Source organism: Enoplosus armatus, chromosome 17 (assembly GCF_043641665.1).
Source record: "Enoplosus armatus isolate fEnoArm2 chromosome 17, fEnoArm2.hap1, whole genome shotgun sequence".
Classification (NCBI taxonomy): domain Eukaryota; kingdom Metazoa; phylum Chordata; class Actinopteri; order Centrarchiformes; family Enoplosidae; genus Enoplosus; species Enoplosus armatus.
Window position 1 is genome coordinate 2105736 of NC_092196.1, and position 17388 is coordinate 2123123.

A 17388-nucleotide genomic window follows, 5' to 3' on the forward strand; every position below is an offset into this window, starting at 1 on the left:
ATCGTGTGTTGCCTTGGAATGTACAAAAACCCATTCAAAAATCCAAACCGCCTGCTGTGGAAAGTGGTCGGCAGTAGTTTATAATATAGCAGTGTTAACTACTAACGCCCACACAATGATCTGAAGTGTGCTTTATCTTGATCCCATTTATTACACTTAGGGAAGCAACCAGATTTACATACTGTATAAATCCTCCATAGAGAAATGGAGCTCTCGTTAACTTCAATGTGCTGACATACTGTTGTGCTTTTTGACTATGACTGGTACAATAGTACGACAGAGTACAGACAGTTATGTTAATATAATTGATTAAACATCTCTTGTGGACAGAAGCGCATACAACCACAATTATTCTATTTCCATACATATTGCAGCAACAAAAGCTCCAGGGTCTCCAAGTACACAATAATATGTCACTTCAGTATCTCCTCACACTGTTACCTGTATTGAGTAATATACATTAAAAAAAATAACAATAGGCTTGGCTTTGGACAAATTTTACAATGTAATATTTATATTAATAATCATATTTGTTTTATTCATTTCCAAAAGTGTCGTGTATTTTAAGTATTTAAGTCTCTGGAAATACGGTGTCACTTTCTAAAAATCAAGGGGTTCAGTCACTACGGCATGCTACATGTCACCGCTGATATTTACAACCTAATTCTGGAGACGCCTTTCTTTCAAAAACATATCCATGAAAACCATGGTCTCTTGTGTCTCTTGTGGTCGTTTCACGTCTCTTTGTAGTTGTTCTGCCTTTCTTTTGCATTTTGGCGTGTCTTTGTGGTCGTTTAACACTTGTTTGTAGTTGTTTTGAGTCTCTTTGTAGTCGTTTTGTGTCTCTTTGCGGTAGTTTTGCGGTTGTTCTGCATCGCTGTGGTCATTTCACATCTCTTTGTAGTTGTTTCTTTTTCATGCCTTTGTTGTCGTTTTACGTCTGTTTGTGGTTGTTCTGAGTCTCTTTGTAGTTGTTCTGTGTCTCTTTGTAGTTGTTCTGTGTTTATTTTTATGGTCGTTCTGCATTGTTTGATTGGCTTTCCAGCAAAGAACAGTAAACAGTCACTTCAAACACAGGCCACCCTGACCCCTTGGGCCCCCCCTTTAGTAACCTTCCATAATGAACACTGGACACATTTGATAATTTGCTAAAACAGAACAACATTCATTGGCATGACACTGAGGAGCAATCCTTCTGTACAGTGTATATGCCCTAACAGATGGCTGGTTCCTGTGTTGTTACTTTGTGAGTGACATGACATGTAGAACCCTGTACACATACACACACACACACACACACACACCTCCACTGCATATCTCTACTTCTTCCTGTCTATTTTGCTCATCATGGCCTTGACATCGACAGGAGCAGAGGCAGCGGCGGCCTTGGCCTTTTCCTCCTCCTCCTGCTGCCAGAGGATGATGGGATGGATGCCTACGCTTCGGTTCTGAGCATTTTGCTCCAGCTGGGCCGGACTAAGGTGGAAACAGAAACATTAGAGATTATCGTAAAGCCTTTCTCTAGGGGAGGGGACAGTATTTTTGTGGGTGGCTTTCAGTTCAGCAGGTTCAGGCACACAGACAGTTGAAACCTGTAGTGTAGTTACCAATTCCTGAAAGCCAAGCCTGGTCCTGGGCAGACATGACGTTAAGATTCATTTCACGGTGTGATCAGGCCCTTATGGCACATAACTGTATGTTCACTGTGCGGCTGATCGGCTCCTCAAAACTCCAAAACACATTTTCTGATATCTAGCCGGCCTTTCTTTCAAGAAGCCTCCTTTTCTGACCTTGGTAATAGCTGCTGTAATGGCCCTTTAGGTTCGGATGTGTTTGCATCTGTCATAAAACCTAATAACTGCAAACTACAAATAGTGGTTTGCATTAGTGAGAATCCAGCTGTGGGGTAGAAATGTCATGATCACGTGGAGAAACAACAATGATACTCATATTTTGAAGCCCATTTGTACAGACATTGGAAAGCCAGGAGGAACATATCAAACAAGTCGGGTCAACAGGTATTCTATGTGCAGTGATTTCTAGATGTCAGATGTTTATCCACCAACCTGAAGTTATGAGCCTCCGGGCTCTGTGCCTTCTTCTGGATGTCTTTGTACACTGGTGACTTGAGGTAACGGAAGAAAGTATCCTGTACCAACGAAAGCACATGAGACTGCAGGTGACCGGCTTCACTACACAAAAGCCCCTTTAATCGATAATTTGGATCACAAATTGTAGTGTGGATAATATAGTATATGCTATAGCCTTGCCTTAAAGGAACAATGTCTGATCTGGTACCCCTTTTGGCAAAACAGAGAACCAGAGCTCTCAGTGGATCATTCATATTCATCATTAATCACTTATTAGTATTAATTAACCGCCCTAAAAATGAATTATAGGTGTCTTGCAGACACGGGACAGTACACAGACGCACCTTTTTCATGAGCAGGAAGACGTGTGTCTGTGCCGCTTCCAGCACGTAGCGGTGAGGATGCTCCAGGCCCTTCACTGTCAGACCCATTGTCCTGCCATCAATGTTGATCCAGCGGGGAGCGCCAGGGGCCAGGAATGTCCTAAACACACAGACACTCCAGATCAATGTCATGTTGCATGGCTGACATCTTAAGAGGGGTTAAGCTGTAGTCCACTAACTCTGTTTGGAAATATGATACTTGGCCATAGTTTGCATATTTAAGGCCCTGAAACCAACAAGGCGTGTGGTCCCATGTGGTCACGCTGTTTCCTTCCAAAGTTAGAACAGTTATTTCGTATTTATTTCATAATGTGTTTTGTCACTGCTCTGTGGGTGTGGCTTATTGGGAAAAAAAAGGTGACGTCGACCACTACTATGCACCAATCAGGATTTTGCAACATTTGAATGTAAAACTGTCAAAGAAAATCCAGAATAGAGTTCCCTGTTACCCCACCAGAGAACTGCTCCCAGAATGCAGGGTTGCTGGTGGTTCCTGGAGTCTCCACATTCATGCCCCACCAATGTATGTTACTAACTGGCTGCTGCCGCCATGGGCCTGCTTGACTCTCATCGCTACAATCATTATTATTAGTCATATTTCTGTTATAATTAGAGCTGTAACTACTATTATTAGTCATATTTCCATCATTATTACAGTTCTTATGGCTGCTACTGGTACTGCTATACATTTCTGCCTGTCTGTCATGAGTCATGAGATGACTTGACACTACATAAATAAAACTGAATTGAATCAGAGTGGGGTGACAGTTGGTGGGTTGTTTGCTGTCAATCATATTTGATCAAACCACATCCAACAGATGACCTCATGTTATATGTTTGACTGCCCTCTGAAAGGTCGAAAACAGTGATGTCACGGTGCCCTTGAGTACACTTCTGCGTCACTGCAGCAAGGGGAGATAAGTTAAACCACTGGAGGTCAGCAAAAACAAGATTTCCAGCAGGAGTTGACTTGACTTTGAAGTTATGGACAAATACTTGAAGCTTACTTTGAAGCATTTGGTTTTCAGTGGATTTAAGGGTTTTTGCTTATGTGGGACGCATAGTTTAAAGTAATTTGCTGGACATTATGGATGACATGACACACACACACACACACACACACACACACACACACTCACAAATAACCAGTCCAATTCATTTGTCTTACTTGAAGATGGTGTCAGCTTTTGTTGACATGGAGGATGCAGTGCCCCATTTCAGTTCTTCACCTGCCTCCCAAAAAGCCAAGTTCTCCCCTGGAATACACACACACACACACACACACACATTTATGGCAGTGTTTTCACACCCAGGCCGCGGCACCAGAAGGCTATGAGCTGTCATATCAGTTTGTGGAAGAGCCAGTCCTACCAAAGTTGTTTAAATAAGCGAGAGTATTAAATCATTTCACAATAAAGCTGCAGCATGTCATTCTGTGGCGCTGCTCTTATCTGATGTGTTTTTTTTTGATGGTGGATGGCATATCAAACAGATTGTGTGAAAGTGCTTTGCTTATTGCCTTTGGGAAACACTACCTTGTGCATTCAAATACATGTCACATGTCAGCTGTGTGTCTTGCAGACCCTGTTTTTGCACCTCATATCCATGTGTTCTGAACTGTACTATCGGAAAATGTAACATCTGTGACTCGTACAACTGTACTAATACATTAAAGAAGAGGGAGGGCTCCAGAGAAAGTAATGTGAATGCTGTATACACAGCAGCTTCACGATCCAAACGGACATTTGGCGACATACCGCTGAACTCCTTCTTGAGGAAGACCTTGAAGTCGTCGCGGCCTCGCAGGTCGCTCAGCAGCTCGAACAAGCTGAAGGACCAGCGTTCTACTCGCATCTTAGTGGGGACGTCGACTCTAGGACATAAACACAGGCAGAGTCACTGACTCTGAATTTACACAATTATTACAGCATTGTATTATAATGCGCACATTTTCCCCCCTTCCGAGGTAAAGCATGAACTTTCAGAGACACTATTTCTTTTCTGAACTACATTTGCATCAACTTGCACAAACTTTTTGCAGTCCCCCCTGCTCCATAGAAACAGTTATTTTCTTTGAGAAACCTATAATACACTGCATTTTAGGCTATTCTGATACATTACACAGTGCATTTAGCCATGATGCTATGGATGCGGTAACTTTAATGTGGCTTCTCCTTACTGTTTCTATTAACAGTAGCAGAGACTGCGCTGTAAAGCCAGGATTTGAACCTGGTGCGTCCGTCAGACATGACACACGTGTTGTCATACGCCTTGGCTGAGTTCAGGAGTAGCATCAAGATACGTCGAAAAAATATATTGTGAGGGGATGCAAAATTAGTTCATCAAAATTCTTATCAGTTTGATTTTAATTTGATATTCGATGCTCTAAAAAACGAGGTGAAACATCATGTATCGTGCTCGAGACTGGGTTGGGGCAGGTGTATGGGTGGGACCTCGATACCGAGGCTCCACCCCCCCACCCCCAATCACCACTGTGCAGGCTCCAAATGACGTCACCAGCGCAAGACGGCAATTTTTTAAATTCCTTTTGGATTACAGTAATCATGTCTCACCATCAATGTGATCGTTTCTCAGCCGAGCAGAAAGACAACATGCAGCAGGCCTCACCTTCTCATGTTGAGAGCCCAGTACGCGTCGTTGTCTGTTTGCCAGGGGTTGCTGGGTAGGCAGGGGGCCAGGAACGGGTCGTGGTTTTTGTAGGTTGTGATGTACTTGACCAGTCTGCAGAAAGAGAACTATTGTGAGACCAGCGGAATCCACAGAGCTTTCTAAGCGGTCTAAATACTGATAATGGAAAGATCCAAATAGGTAAGATACAAGAGGAACTTACGCTCCGAGGGACACACTGGATTTGACCTTTGACCTCATGATGGCTTGTTGATAGAACATGTTCTAGGATAAAAGAGTAAGACAAACGAAATCGTAATTTATCTTTTGGGAATTTGTGATTTTGTTTTTATGAATCAAAGATATATCTAACCATCCACTTTCACATGAAAAGATGTTCTGAAACTCAGCACAGTTTATAACTTCAAACCATCAACCATGAGCTTGGAGGAAATATGGGTTTTAGGGAGGGGTACTGTCTTTTAAATATTATCACGTATTAAATACTATGACTTACCATGCGTCTGTACAGGTCAAAGGTGAATTTCTGAGAGACAAGAAGAAGAAAATGTTTGTTGTCATGGCAATAGTAAGTTTGGCTCTGCACAATGTGAACAGGTGGATATAATAGAGTACTGAGCACAGAGGGACTGTTGAAGCACAAACAGGTGGGAAATAACTAACAGTCCCTCCAGAAGAAGGATAGACAGGATACTTGATCATGCAACGTTTTTTTGGGTGAATTATTGCCGCCAAAAATAAACACATTTGCAGTGGCTCCTCTAAAATATGCAAAATTGGACTATGGAGTAAGATCTTTGCTGCGGTCTTGTGCGACAAATTCCAGTGAGAGCAGAGATTGTCTAAACTTGTGTGTTGAAATGTAGATTTTAATGGTTTTTGCATAGCTTTATTTTATTTATTTATTTATTTTATTGTGTGAATTACACACCCTTGAAAATAATGCAGTGTCTGGTTGATTTTGCATTATTACAATCAGAACATCACTATTTCCTGGAGAGACCGGCGAAAGACTACATGGAACACAAGTTTATATGAGTGTAGTTTGCACACAAGAACGACAATCTGGGTAAAACACTGTATACTATGTGTTTTGTTTTGTTTTTTGCTCGCTTATCTTCATCAGCGTAAGGAGATCTGTTAGAAAAAGAGACAAAGACAGGAAAACATGCAATGAATGAAAAACAGTTGTCCACAGGAGGCACCATGATTGTGTTAGATCACCAGTAGTGCTCCCAAATTACAGTTTCATCATAACTCACAGTTTATCTTCTGCATGTTACAAACAATATCATTGGTTCACAAAGATATTGCTGTATTCACGCATCACCTGGCATTGCTCGCATTTATTCCCCTTGCAGAAAAAACACATGAATTTGATGTTTTCTATATGTGGATACCTGTGACCACATGAAATGTAACGTGTGAAAGCATGTGGAACGTATGTAAAACATACTGGTTTTGGGAACATTTTCATTGTGTAATGTGTGAAGAAGCCCATGTAAATTCCCATGTGAAACCTATGGGATTAAATGCGAAACCATGTGGTCACGTGTGGAAATCATGGTACCACATGTTGTAATGTGTGGTAACACGTGGAGCACATGGTTTTGAACTATGTTTTACATGTGCAAAGGACATGTCTTCCACATATTCCACAGGTGATTTTAACATGTTTTCACACGTTTCACAAGTTCACATGCACATGTGGTCGCAAGTGACTGACGTGAAATTCAAGTGGTTTCTCTGTAAGGCTTCTTTCTTATGATATTCCCACAGCAAGGGGCGTCTATCTACAGAAAACATCTCTTTTGTTAATTGAAGTATACGGTGAATACTTTTTACATTTCGTAGAAAGAATAATTCATTAATTTGTCCTCTCCAAGTTAACGTGAGGGGAACTTTCCTCTTGTAAGATTCAACTTAAGCTTTTGTGGAATTGATAAGCACCTTAAGTCACCTCCTTAGAAAGACTTTCTAAGTTTGCAAAAACCTCTTCCAAGGAAAGTCAATACAGTACAAGCTGCTCAAACTATAGTAGCAAATCTGGCAGAATTTGACTATTTAACTATGAACAACGACCTCAAAGAGACAATTTCACAGTGTTATGGCCAGTACAGTAAATCCTATCAGTTTGGCACTACAGGATCAATGAGTATTGTCATGGCGAAGATATCAATCAGAAATACTCTATTGATCCCCGGGGGGAAATTATATAATTGATTGGCCCGTACGGGGATCGAACCCGCGACCTTGGCGTTATTAGCACCACGCTCTAACCAACTGAGCTAACCGGCCAGTGAGAGAAGTGCAATCAGAGCATTTTCAAAAATGTTCTGTCACTGCCATGACACCCAAAACACATTTCTCTGAAATTGATCCCGATATTATGTGTAAATTGACTCACATGAATTCATTTCTCCAGTTCTACAGAGCTCAACCTCTAAATTTCACCCACCATTAATGACACGGCACAGAATTTTAGACATTGAACTAAAGCTTTGTTTGCTTGTTTCGGGTGTTTCAAGAGTTGGATGGATCCGTGTGAAAGGACGAGGAAAAGAAGGAGAAGGGAAAGAAAGGACTAGAAAGAGAACTGGAGTGAGAGAGTCAGAGAGGGTCAGGGAGGTTCTAGTCTCTAAGTGGATCTATGGTCTACAGAGTCCAGTCCAGCAGTACCACGCTCCATGTTAAGCTCCAGTAAGTTTCTTATGAGACCAGCTGACCTCCATTGTCTCCACTGTGTGTGTGTGTGCGTGTATACTGACCTGTTACCTCATCTGTGTTGGGATCAATGAGACGCTCTGGACCACAGTCCATAGCACTGTGAGTACGACGCTGGACACAAACAGAGCAGGTTCATGGTGCATGTTCATCAAGTATCATAAGTACACAATACTCACATCTTTCTGCTACTACTGTAGATACAGCATGCATTTATTTGGATCACGGCATTTCGTTTATCTCATATACATGAATGTATATATGCTGTGTATATATGTATATATAAATACACACTGACCGGTGGCCTGTTCACTATCCAGTAAGCCCTCTCCTGGCAATCAAACACCACGCGATCCGGCTTCTTCCTCTCCTTTCCAGCCCTGACACACACACACACACACACACACACACACACACACACACACACACACACACAAAACGAATGGGAAATGTTAAGTGTCAGGGGTTCAGAGGAACTTCACCAAAATCTGAAACCTAACTTATCAAAATGCTCATTGTGCTCGCAGATTGGTCAGTTGAACTAACTGCACTCATCTCCAGGTAGCGCTGGGTTGGCTAAATTGTCTCACTTCTCAAATATATTCTATATTTATAGATACATTTAAGATATATAGGGAAATATGTTCACAGGACTAAGCATTTGATGCCATACTCATCTAGGGCTGGGTAATGAACCTCAATACTTTTTTTGGAACTGACCAAATCGACAACGGTGGTATCTCTGTAGCCATTATGAGGTCAACAAGCACTGTGATTGGTCAACATAGACTGCCTGTTTCTGATGCTGGTAGAACGTCTCCACTGCAAACCCACTGCTCACCACGGTCACTGCTCTGTCACAAAGACTGAAATAACGTGAACGCAGTGCGTGGCACAGAGTATTTTCCGTATAGTGTCTCCAGTATGGTCTTCTATTCAGAATGAATATGAAAACAAACTGTGCACTTACATCATTCTGCATGACATCACAGTGAAACTCAAACATCACAGTGAAGCTCAAACATCACAGTGGAGCTACAACATCACAGTGAAGCTACGACATCACAGTGAAGCTACAACATCACAGTGAAGCTACCACATATTACAGTGAAGCTACAACATCACAGTGAAGCTACAACACCACAGTGAAGCTCAAACATCACAGTGAAGCTACAACATCACAGTGAAGCTACCACATATTACAGTGAAGCTACAACATCACAGTGAAGCTACAAAACCACAGTGAAGCTCAAACATCACAGGGAAGATACAACATCACGATGAAGTTATAACATCACAGTGAAGGGCAAAAAGCAAAACACATCTTTGAGTGGAAGGGGGACTTCCGTAATTGTAGTGTCCCAAGTTCTTTTCCAGCTAGGGACCTTCCTCATCCTCCCCCTCTCCCTTTCCATACATTTCCTCTTTATCTTCACTGTGAACTGTTCAATACCAAGCTGTAATGGTTTCACCTACTTGTACTGCTCTGTGGCCTGCATCACGATAAAGTCCCACTTATGGTTCAGCCATTCATGGAGGTGGTTGTAATGTGCCTGTTTAAAACACAAATACGAGTTGTAAAGGCTCTCCTCATCTGTTTTATTGAGAACCCGACAGGTGTTACAGTGAGAAGGAGACAGTGAACAGTGAAGACACTCTAAAAAGAGACTTGACACACTAGATTCCAGTAGAAACAATAAACTGTCATCATGGAATATGGAATCTGCTTCAGCATTCAGTGTTTTTGGAGATTGACCCATACCAGAAGCTAAAAGTCAGGATATCTCCGCCTCTGACCATTAAAAAGATACCATAAAAAAGTACAGTCGTACTAGGAGCAATAATCTAAAAATCTGTCCACCATTCAAATAAAAAAAATTTAACAAAAAAAGGAATGCAAATGTATTTTTTTTTTTATAAATAAGGAAAAGCACTTAAAATAATCACATTATAAATATTTTCATGTGAATCGCTGATTGTCAGTTTGTACTGAGCACATGTATAATTGCAGGTTCTACGTTCCAACAATTCTCCTATCATAACTATTTTCATCCCATAAAACATCTGCAGACCTCTTCATCTGTAGGAATGACAGCACGGGAAAGAGAAGAGGCTCGACGCACATACAAACACAAACATTACTATACTTGTACACAAACCTGTTCATAGGGTTCTAGCAGGCCTTTCTTGCGGATGTTCCTCTTCGCCAGGTAAATGGCTATAATCAGAGCAACAACAAAAAAAAAAAAAAAACTTTTCTAATCACACGTTAATCACTGCAAAAAGTACAAAGTAAACACTAGTTTACCTACAGTCAGAGAATACTGATATTAGTTTCGTATGTGATGTGTTTAGCCTGGCTGCAGAAACGGCAGGAAACTGTAGCCTAGATCTGTCAAAATGGGAAAAAAATACACCTCCCTACAACTCCACAGCTGTCTTATTTCCATGTTTCATCCTGTAATCTCAAAGGCTAGTCTTTTGAGATGTTTTCATTTTAGTGTCTCGCTCGTAGACAATTGTCCCTTCTTCTAAAATAAAACAATGCAAGTTGTTCCTAACCTGTGTGCCACGTGACTCAAGAGTCAGTAGGTTTCATCCTAAATTATCACTGAAGCCCCCCCCCCGCCCCACCCCATATGACATACTGTACCCACCATAGTCAGAGTCCTCCGCATCCCATTTCTGTGTAGGCCAGAAGTATGGGGTCTGAAAAGGTTTCGATTGGAAAAGACAGTATTAGTGATTAAGTGTGTAGAGTGAATAAACGTGGCACCTGATAAAATGTTCCATATAACCCGAAGCTTTGCCACCTGACCTGACCTTTTGTTACTTTCCTAATCTGTCAGGGGGTCATGGAGACCCTCTAAAACAGCTGGAAAAAAACATACTTAACATTGTTTTATTAGCGTTACACTTTTGACCTGATGAAATAGGTTTTAAAAATCTGCTTCCTGTCAATAACTGAGTTTATTATGGAAGGTCACAACGCTCCAGAAATCTCCTCCTAGTTCACCGCCTTGTCAACAGCTCACACTCTGTGATGACATCAAAACATCAGCAGCGAGCTGTACATGAACAGGTGAGTCTATCTTTAGTAGTGAGGGACGATCCTCTCCGGTGCTACACTGATTCCAACTACTTGGGATTTCGTTTTACCTGGAAGCGGTAGAGGCTGGTGTCGTTGCACATGACTAGCTTCTTGTGGTTCTGCAGGGGGTACATGTAGCCATAGGCCACTAACATGGTGCAAAAGGTCTGAGCCTCTGGTACACAGACAGGGAGAAAAGATGAATGGTCGAGGCAGTAAACAACATGTGGATATTCTTTTTTTTAAAATAACGTGTGAAATAAAATGGCATGTGGAGATGTTGTGTTTTAGCAGCCAAATCTGTGATTTCTACGGTATTGTACCTTCTGGAGTGGTCTTCATCTTGTTGGCAATCCATGCGATGATGTCCTTACCTGTGTGGAAACACAACAGATACGAGCAGAAACACCGCACACACACACAGTTAATGAAACAGACTCCTGTCTCTGGATGGTTTGTGTATCGGATTCCTACTAGTAAAAAGTACACTCTGCCTAAATCGTTCCTTTTATTCAACCCAGCTCTCAACTTCCTGCTATAAAAAAAGTGTCAGTATGTGTGGAGTGTGCCACAAGAATAATTGTAGATCGCTATTGTGTCCAATTCTTATCAATTAATACATTGATCGATTCATAAATGCAGTCTCACATGAATGAATTACATTTGCATTTAAACAAACATTGATAATAACATAATAAAAAATACAATAATAAATAGAATATAATACATTTACCAATTAACCACACTGTCACCTTTTTGTGTCTTTAAATGATTAAATTTAATACCAAAACATTGCAATGAAATTGCAATTCATATTTTGCTTTTGGTTATTCTATTTGCTAATGTGCCCGCCTATTATATTCCACAACAAGTTGTTTTCATTTCCTTATCACTTTAATTTAAGGATGTACTTAGTTGTACGCAGGCACAGCTGCGCTTTGAGTGAAGTGCTAACGCCAGCATGCTAACGCGCTCTCAATGACATATATCAACATGCTGATGTTTAGCACCTACAATGTCTACCATGTTCGCCATCTTAACTGAGCATGTTAGCATGCTAAAATCGACTAATTAGTAGAAACACAAAGTATATTACATTATCTTATTATAACATCATTATATTATTGTAACTTTGTGCCAAGTCATTATGCAAATCATTCAGAAGCGTAATTTATTGCTATTATTATTATATTATTGCTATTAATAGAATGTTGTGAAAACTTTGCAAGCAATATTATCTTCATTTGTAGCTAGATTTTTCCATAAGTAAAGACTCTCAGAGCGTCAGAGTTAAGTTCAGTAATGTGTACACCAGCTACCATCATGACATCACATCCCCAGTTCATGGTGGGGGTGATGGAGGGGCAGAATAACAGGCAGCATCAGCCCGGAGACGTGACGACACAAATGTTAAATTACAGGTAACAACCATTCTACGTGAATCACATTACTAGGTTCGGCCAACCTAATCATTTTGTAAAGTGTCACTCGCGGAGGGAGGTGCTTATACTCAGACTACCTCAGTTCTACATGAAGGGTTTGGCCCATTGTACCCGAGCCTGACCTTTCCCTCGCTGGACTTAGACTGGATTAAAAAAGCCAGATCTCATCCAATTGTGGGGCTGCCTTATTTAGCCTGCGTTAGCAGCTTAGACGTCCAGGCCGCCTGTCAGTGTCTTTAAATAATGCGACGACAAAGTGTCGTCAGTGAGCAGGGACATTACAGCTCAGAAATAACAGCCTCTGTGAGTAATCAACACAATCCAATGGTACCAGCGCAAGGACACAACATTTATTAGATTGTCTCTCCTTTCTCTATGAATCAGCTGGAGTCACAAGTAAATTTTGCAATCTTAAAAAAAGAACAAAGAACATATTTTAGTTGATAGAAACGGGAATCAACTCTCTTTTGCGCATAACTTCATGCTCCTTTTTCTTTCTGTCTGTCTTTCTTTCGTTTTTTCATTCTTTAGTTGCCAAATTCTCCTTTAGGTTCACCACACTAGATTTTTGTCAGTCTGCTGAGCTGGAAAACCAAAGCAACACCGTTAAAAGAGGCTAAAAAGCTCTCAGAGTCAGTAATGAACTGTGTCAATACATACTCATTTGATACATTGTTCATATAAATCTATTTATAGATACGATACCAATCCTGATTTTGTAATAACCCACTAATATATAATGAACTTTGAATAACTCAATACTTTTAGGAACGTAGGCTTTGTGAATGTGTGTTTGTTTGTTTGTTTGTTTGTTTGTGTCTCAATCTCACCAGCGATGACATGTGGGATGACAGTGACGTTGAGTTTCTGCTCAGAGCCCTTGACCCCACTTTTTGGGTCCTGCATCTCCACCACAATGGCCTCCAGCTGAAAGCAGAAGGAGAAGCAATCAGGACTCATGTGTGCAAACCAAAGAATGCTGCCGAGTCGGATGTCCCTTGAGCATTCAGGTAAAAGAGAGGCATCACTCACCAGACACACTGGAAAAAAATTTATATTTTCTACCAGCTTCTTTGGTGAACAAATAACTGGGTTTGACGACATCAACAGGGAGGAAATGTGGGGATTTGAATCAAAGAGGGAATCTTCAATCAGTCATTTGGACAAGTAGGATGAATTAGTGGAATCTCAGTTCATTACATCTATGTATTGTCTTGTATTACAGTGTTTGATTGCCCATAGTTTAATACCTTTCAATGTAAATGCCATGACGTCATGGCTATTTCCATTAGAGATCCAAATTCTGTTCATCTGGCGCGTATGAGTGACCATCAAGTCATTCACCGCTTGTGTATGGCACCGCAAAATGTTCAACATTAAAATAAATTTAAAAAAAGATTTTGATAATCATAAGAATAAATTGTGTAATGTACGTAAATGAGCCAACAATTTGTGAAATAATTGAAGAAATGATAAAAACTCATCTCATTATTGTGATAGCTGAATGTTAATGGATAATTTTATTACCATTACGGCATTTTCCCCAATAACACATTTCATGTCAAATTTCATAATGGCACTTTTTATAATGACACATTCGATTTCATCAAGTCACTTTTCATGACAGTTGTGTTGTGACCGCCCTCTCACTTGTCAACCAATCATGTACCCACCCTGCCTCTCTCAAGCTAGCAATCTCAACAACTGCGGCCAGATTTAGCCAGTTAGCTCCTGTTAGCTAGAGCAGCAACAATGCCAACATTATTCTGAATCAACCAACTAGAGGCTATGGCACCAGTATATGCTACACAGACACAGTAACTAAACTTCCGTAGCTTTAACCCCTTAGCTTAACAAGGCTGCTTTTGCTTGCTAGCTAGGCCAACTTGTTAGCTTATTACTCGGCGCCGAAGTGATTGTGTGTCTTTCTCTGAGGAACACCTTTAGAATGAAAACACCACCTCACTAACTCCGAATTAGCTAGCTAGCTCTAGTCTCTTCACTTTAAGGCAGGTAGCCTAATAATCCGAGCCTAAACATCCCTGCCTAGCCAGTTAGCCAGTGAGGTAGGTAACATGTGCAGCGTTGTCATCAGTGACATGTGATAAGCTCACCGTCACTTTCCCCCCCAAACGCCATACATCTTAGAAATGCTTCCTCACAGGGTGGCGCCATACTACCACCTTAATGTGTAAACAGTTAGATTACATTAATGAATCTGTGCAATTCACTTTAGACGATGCAGCTGTAGCTTGGGTGGTAGAGCAGGTGTTTCATTATGGCAAGGTTGGTTGTTAGTGAGTCCCATTGCATCCTGTCCACATATTCAGGTGTCTTTGAGCCCCAAATTGCTCCCAGTGTGTGTGTGTGTGTGTGTGTGGGGGGGGGGGGGGGGGGGGGGAGTGCAAGTGACTTTGGGCAAGCGTGTCACCAAATGACTGAAATCAAATGTAATGCAACATTAGCGAAATGTATTCTTTGGATTGATATTGTGAATGTCATTTTGCAGAATCTAAGCAGAGACCACAAATAAGTCTCACTTCTTGCCTGTAATCCCATTTTTTGTTTGACTTCAACTTGAGCAAAATAAAATGAAATCCTTGACCAAACCTCCCACCACCATTTATATATATATATATATGCATAAACTGCAGCACATATATATGTATATGCATATACATCCAAAAATATGCAGGGAATGGACAAAATGCTAGCAACACCTACAAAGGCCCGTGTTAAGTTCAGCACACAGCGATCTTTACTCTTTTGTAAGTTAAAGAGGATGTATTTCATCCATTTAATTATTTTATCATTTTAATTATTACATGTAATTTTGCAATGCAAATTGTTTTCCATTTGCCTCCTTCCTTTCGCATTGTAATCAAATAAACTTTATGTTTTTTGTCTAATGTTTCAGGTCAGATGCTGCTAAACTATACAGTATATTTCCACTGCAGTGACGTCTGGCAGGAGAGCAGCGAAGCTAATTGGCTTTAAAGTGGAAATAGAGATGATCTTTAGCAAGCCTTGTCCCTTCTAGTTTCAAACAAATCATGTGCAAACTTTGTACAAATATACTTCTACTTAACTCATGTAACTGGGGAAAAGGAAAAATTTTTCCTATTCCTGAAAATATTGAGAAGGGGATAATTTTGCTGTTGTAGGTTTGTTTGTTTCCAGTGTCTGCGCTTCATATTTTTTGAATGCAATAAAAGCAAATCTCAGTGTAATCCAGAAAGGTTAAGTCTAGCTTAACTTTAGAATAACTTTTAATACATCTGTAAACTTTAAAACTAATAAAATACCAGCAGATTATACCACAGTTGAAGCTCCAAATGAAACCCAGAACAATGATGATGATATCCACACACCTTTTTGAAGCAGTGCATACGGGGCCGGAAATGTTGTCCCCGGTTTGGACGAGCTGTTCTAATTGTCATATTTGCAGACGGGTGAAGACCAAGTTGGATGTAAAAAGAAAAAAAAATTGCAAATCCTGGTGTGAAATATTCCAGTTATAATTTCTATAGTAGCTGACAGAGAAGTGGGTGCATGCAGTGGACTTGAACACACTCCTCCTGTGTGGGGGATTATAAGACAGGATGGAAGGGTGGATTTATCCACCAATCGGCTGTAGGAAGCCTCTGCTCTTATCCTCCAGGAGTTACAGAGAAAAGCCTGTCTTGGTGGGTCTTAACTCTTAACTTCAGCGAAGAGAAAGTCATAATAGATCCAGTGTCAGAGCTGGAGCGGCTGTGTATGGAGGCCGGAATGTGTCACAATCACCAAAGACTTCAGGGGCGATTTGATTAATTAATATAATAAAATACAACTAATTAATTTATTATTATTTTTGCATTTAAAGGATGCAAAGTGAAAAGAGAATTGGGTAAAAAAGTAAAATAAAGAAAAGTAGTAATTATCATTAATTAAAGAATATTTCAACATTTTGGGAGATGTGATTTTTTATCTTTCTTGCTGAGGGCTAGATGTTCAGATTGATAGCACAGGTCTGTACGACAAATATGAAGCGACAACCAGCAGCTGGTTAGCTTAGCTTAGCATAAAGACTGCAAACAGGGTGTAAAAATTGAACTTATTGAAATTACAACTTCATTGGGGTTTATGCTCCAAACTATTTCTTGGCCAGGCGCAGTAACTTTGTGGAGTCTACAAGTATCTAAAAGGCCGTAAAACCCCAATGTGTAATTTTTACACTTCAAGGATTTAACAAACAAGACAAAATGTGTTAATTCGTGAGCTTTTGCTAACTTGGCTGTAACTTCAAATTTATTGTATCAGACATCAGAGTGGTGTCCATCATCTAACTCTCAGTAGCAAAGAGAATAAGCATAGTTCCCAAAATATCGAATTATTCCTTTAAAAATGTCCTTATTTAGTCTTTAAATGATGAACAAAGTGTATGCATATATGCACAAGTTAAAATTGTATAGCTAATTACTTTTCATCCACGTATGTATTTACCTCCACATAGTAGAGATTAGTACCGAAGATGTTTTGAAATATGAGAGATATGTCGCGACAGGAATCTGTGCGACCCGCCCAAACATAGAAGCGCGTGGGCGCGCTCACGTTGTTTATCATGAGCGTGCCTCGCCCGCCACTGTACCTCTCGCTTGTGCTGAGTTCATGCATATTGGGAAAACAGGCTTGTAATCATGCATGTGACAGACAAAAAGAGGGGTCATTTGAACCTCATTCAACTAAAGATTTCTGTAGACTTTTGAAATGCTAAACCCACATGAGCTGATTTTTTTGTTTTTGTTTTGTTTTTATAAATAAACCAGGCATCAAAAATCCAGGAAAGGGTAGAACTGAATATTGTTTATTCCTTTGCTGTTTCACATGATATTTGTGTATGAGAGTTGCCAGAATTCCATTTATTGAAGACACCAATGTCTTTTTCTTAAAAAAAATTATTATTATTATTTATTTTTGAAAACTTTAGAATCTGAAGGTTCAGCTTCAGTTTAGTATTTGACTGGATT

General features: G+C 40.3%; 1 protein-coding gene and 1 non-coding gene across 2 annotated transcripts; both read right to left on the reverse strand.

The window, feature by feature from the left end:
* Positions 1–1319: 1319 nt before the first annotated feature.
* rgs9a (regulator of G protein signaling 9a) lies at positions 1320–15819 on the reverse strand. The gene is made up of 17 exons (XM_070922486.1): positions 15751–15819; positions 13210–13306; positions 11261–11311; positions 11006–11112; positions 10504–10555; positions 10006–10064; positions 9323–9399; positions 8145–8226; positions 7898–7960; positions 5619–5648; positions 5325–5386; positions 5102–5215; positions 4231–4346; positions 3642–3729; positions 2435–2573; positions 2067–2149; positions 1320–1476 (listed from the first exon to the last, which is right to left on the reverse strand). The coding sequence occupies exons 1-17, from the start codon at positions 15817–15819 to the stop codon at positions 1320–1322; spliced, it is 1446 nt and encodes a 481-aa protein (XP_070778587.1).
* trnai-aau (transfer RNA isoleucine (anticodon AAU)) lies at positions 7347–7420 on the reverse strand. The gene has a single exon. It is a non-coding gene; the product is annotated as a tRNA-Ile (tRNA).
* Positions 15820–17388: the final 1569 nt, after the last annotated feature.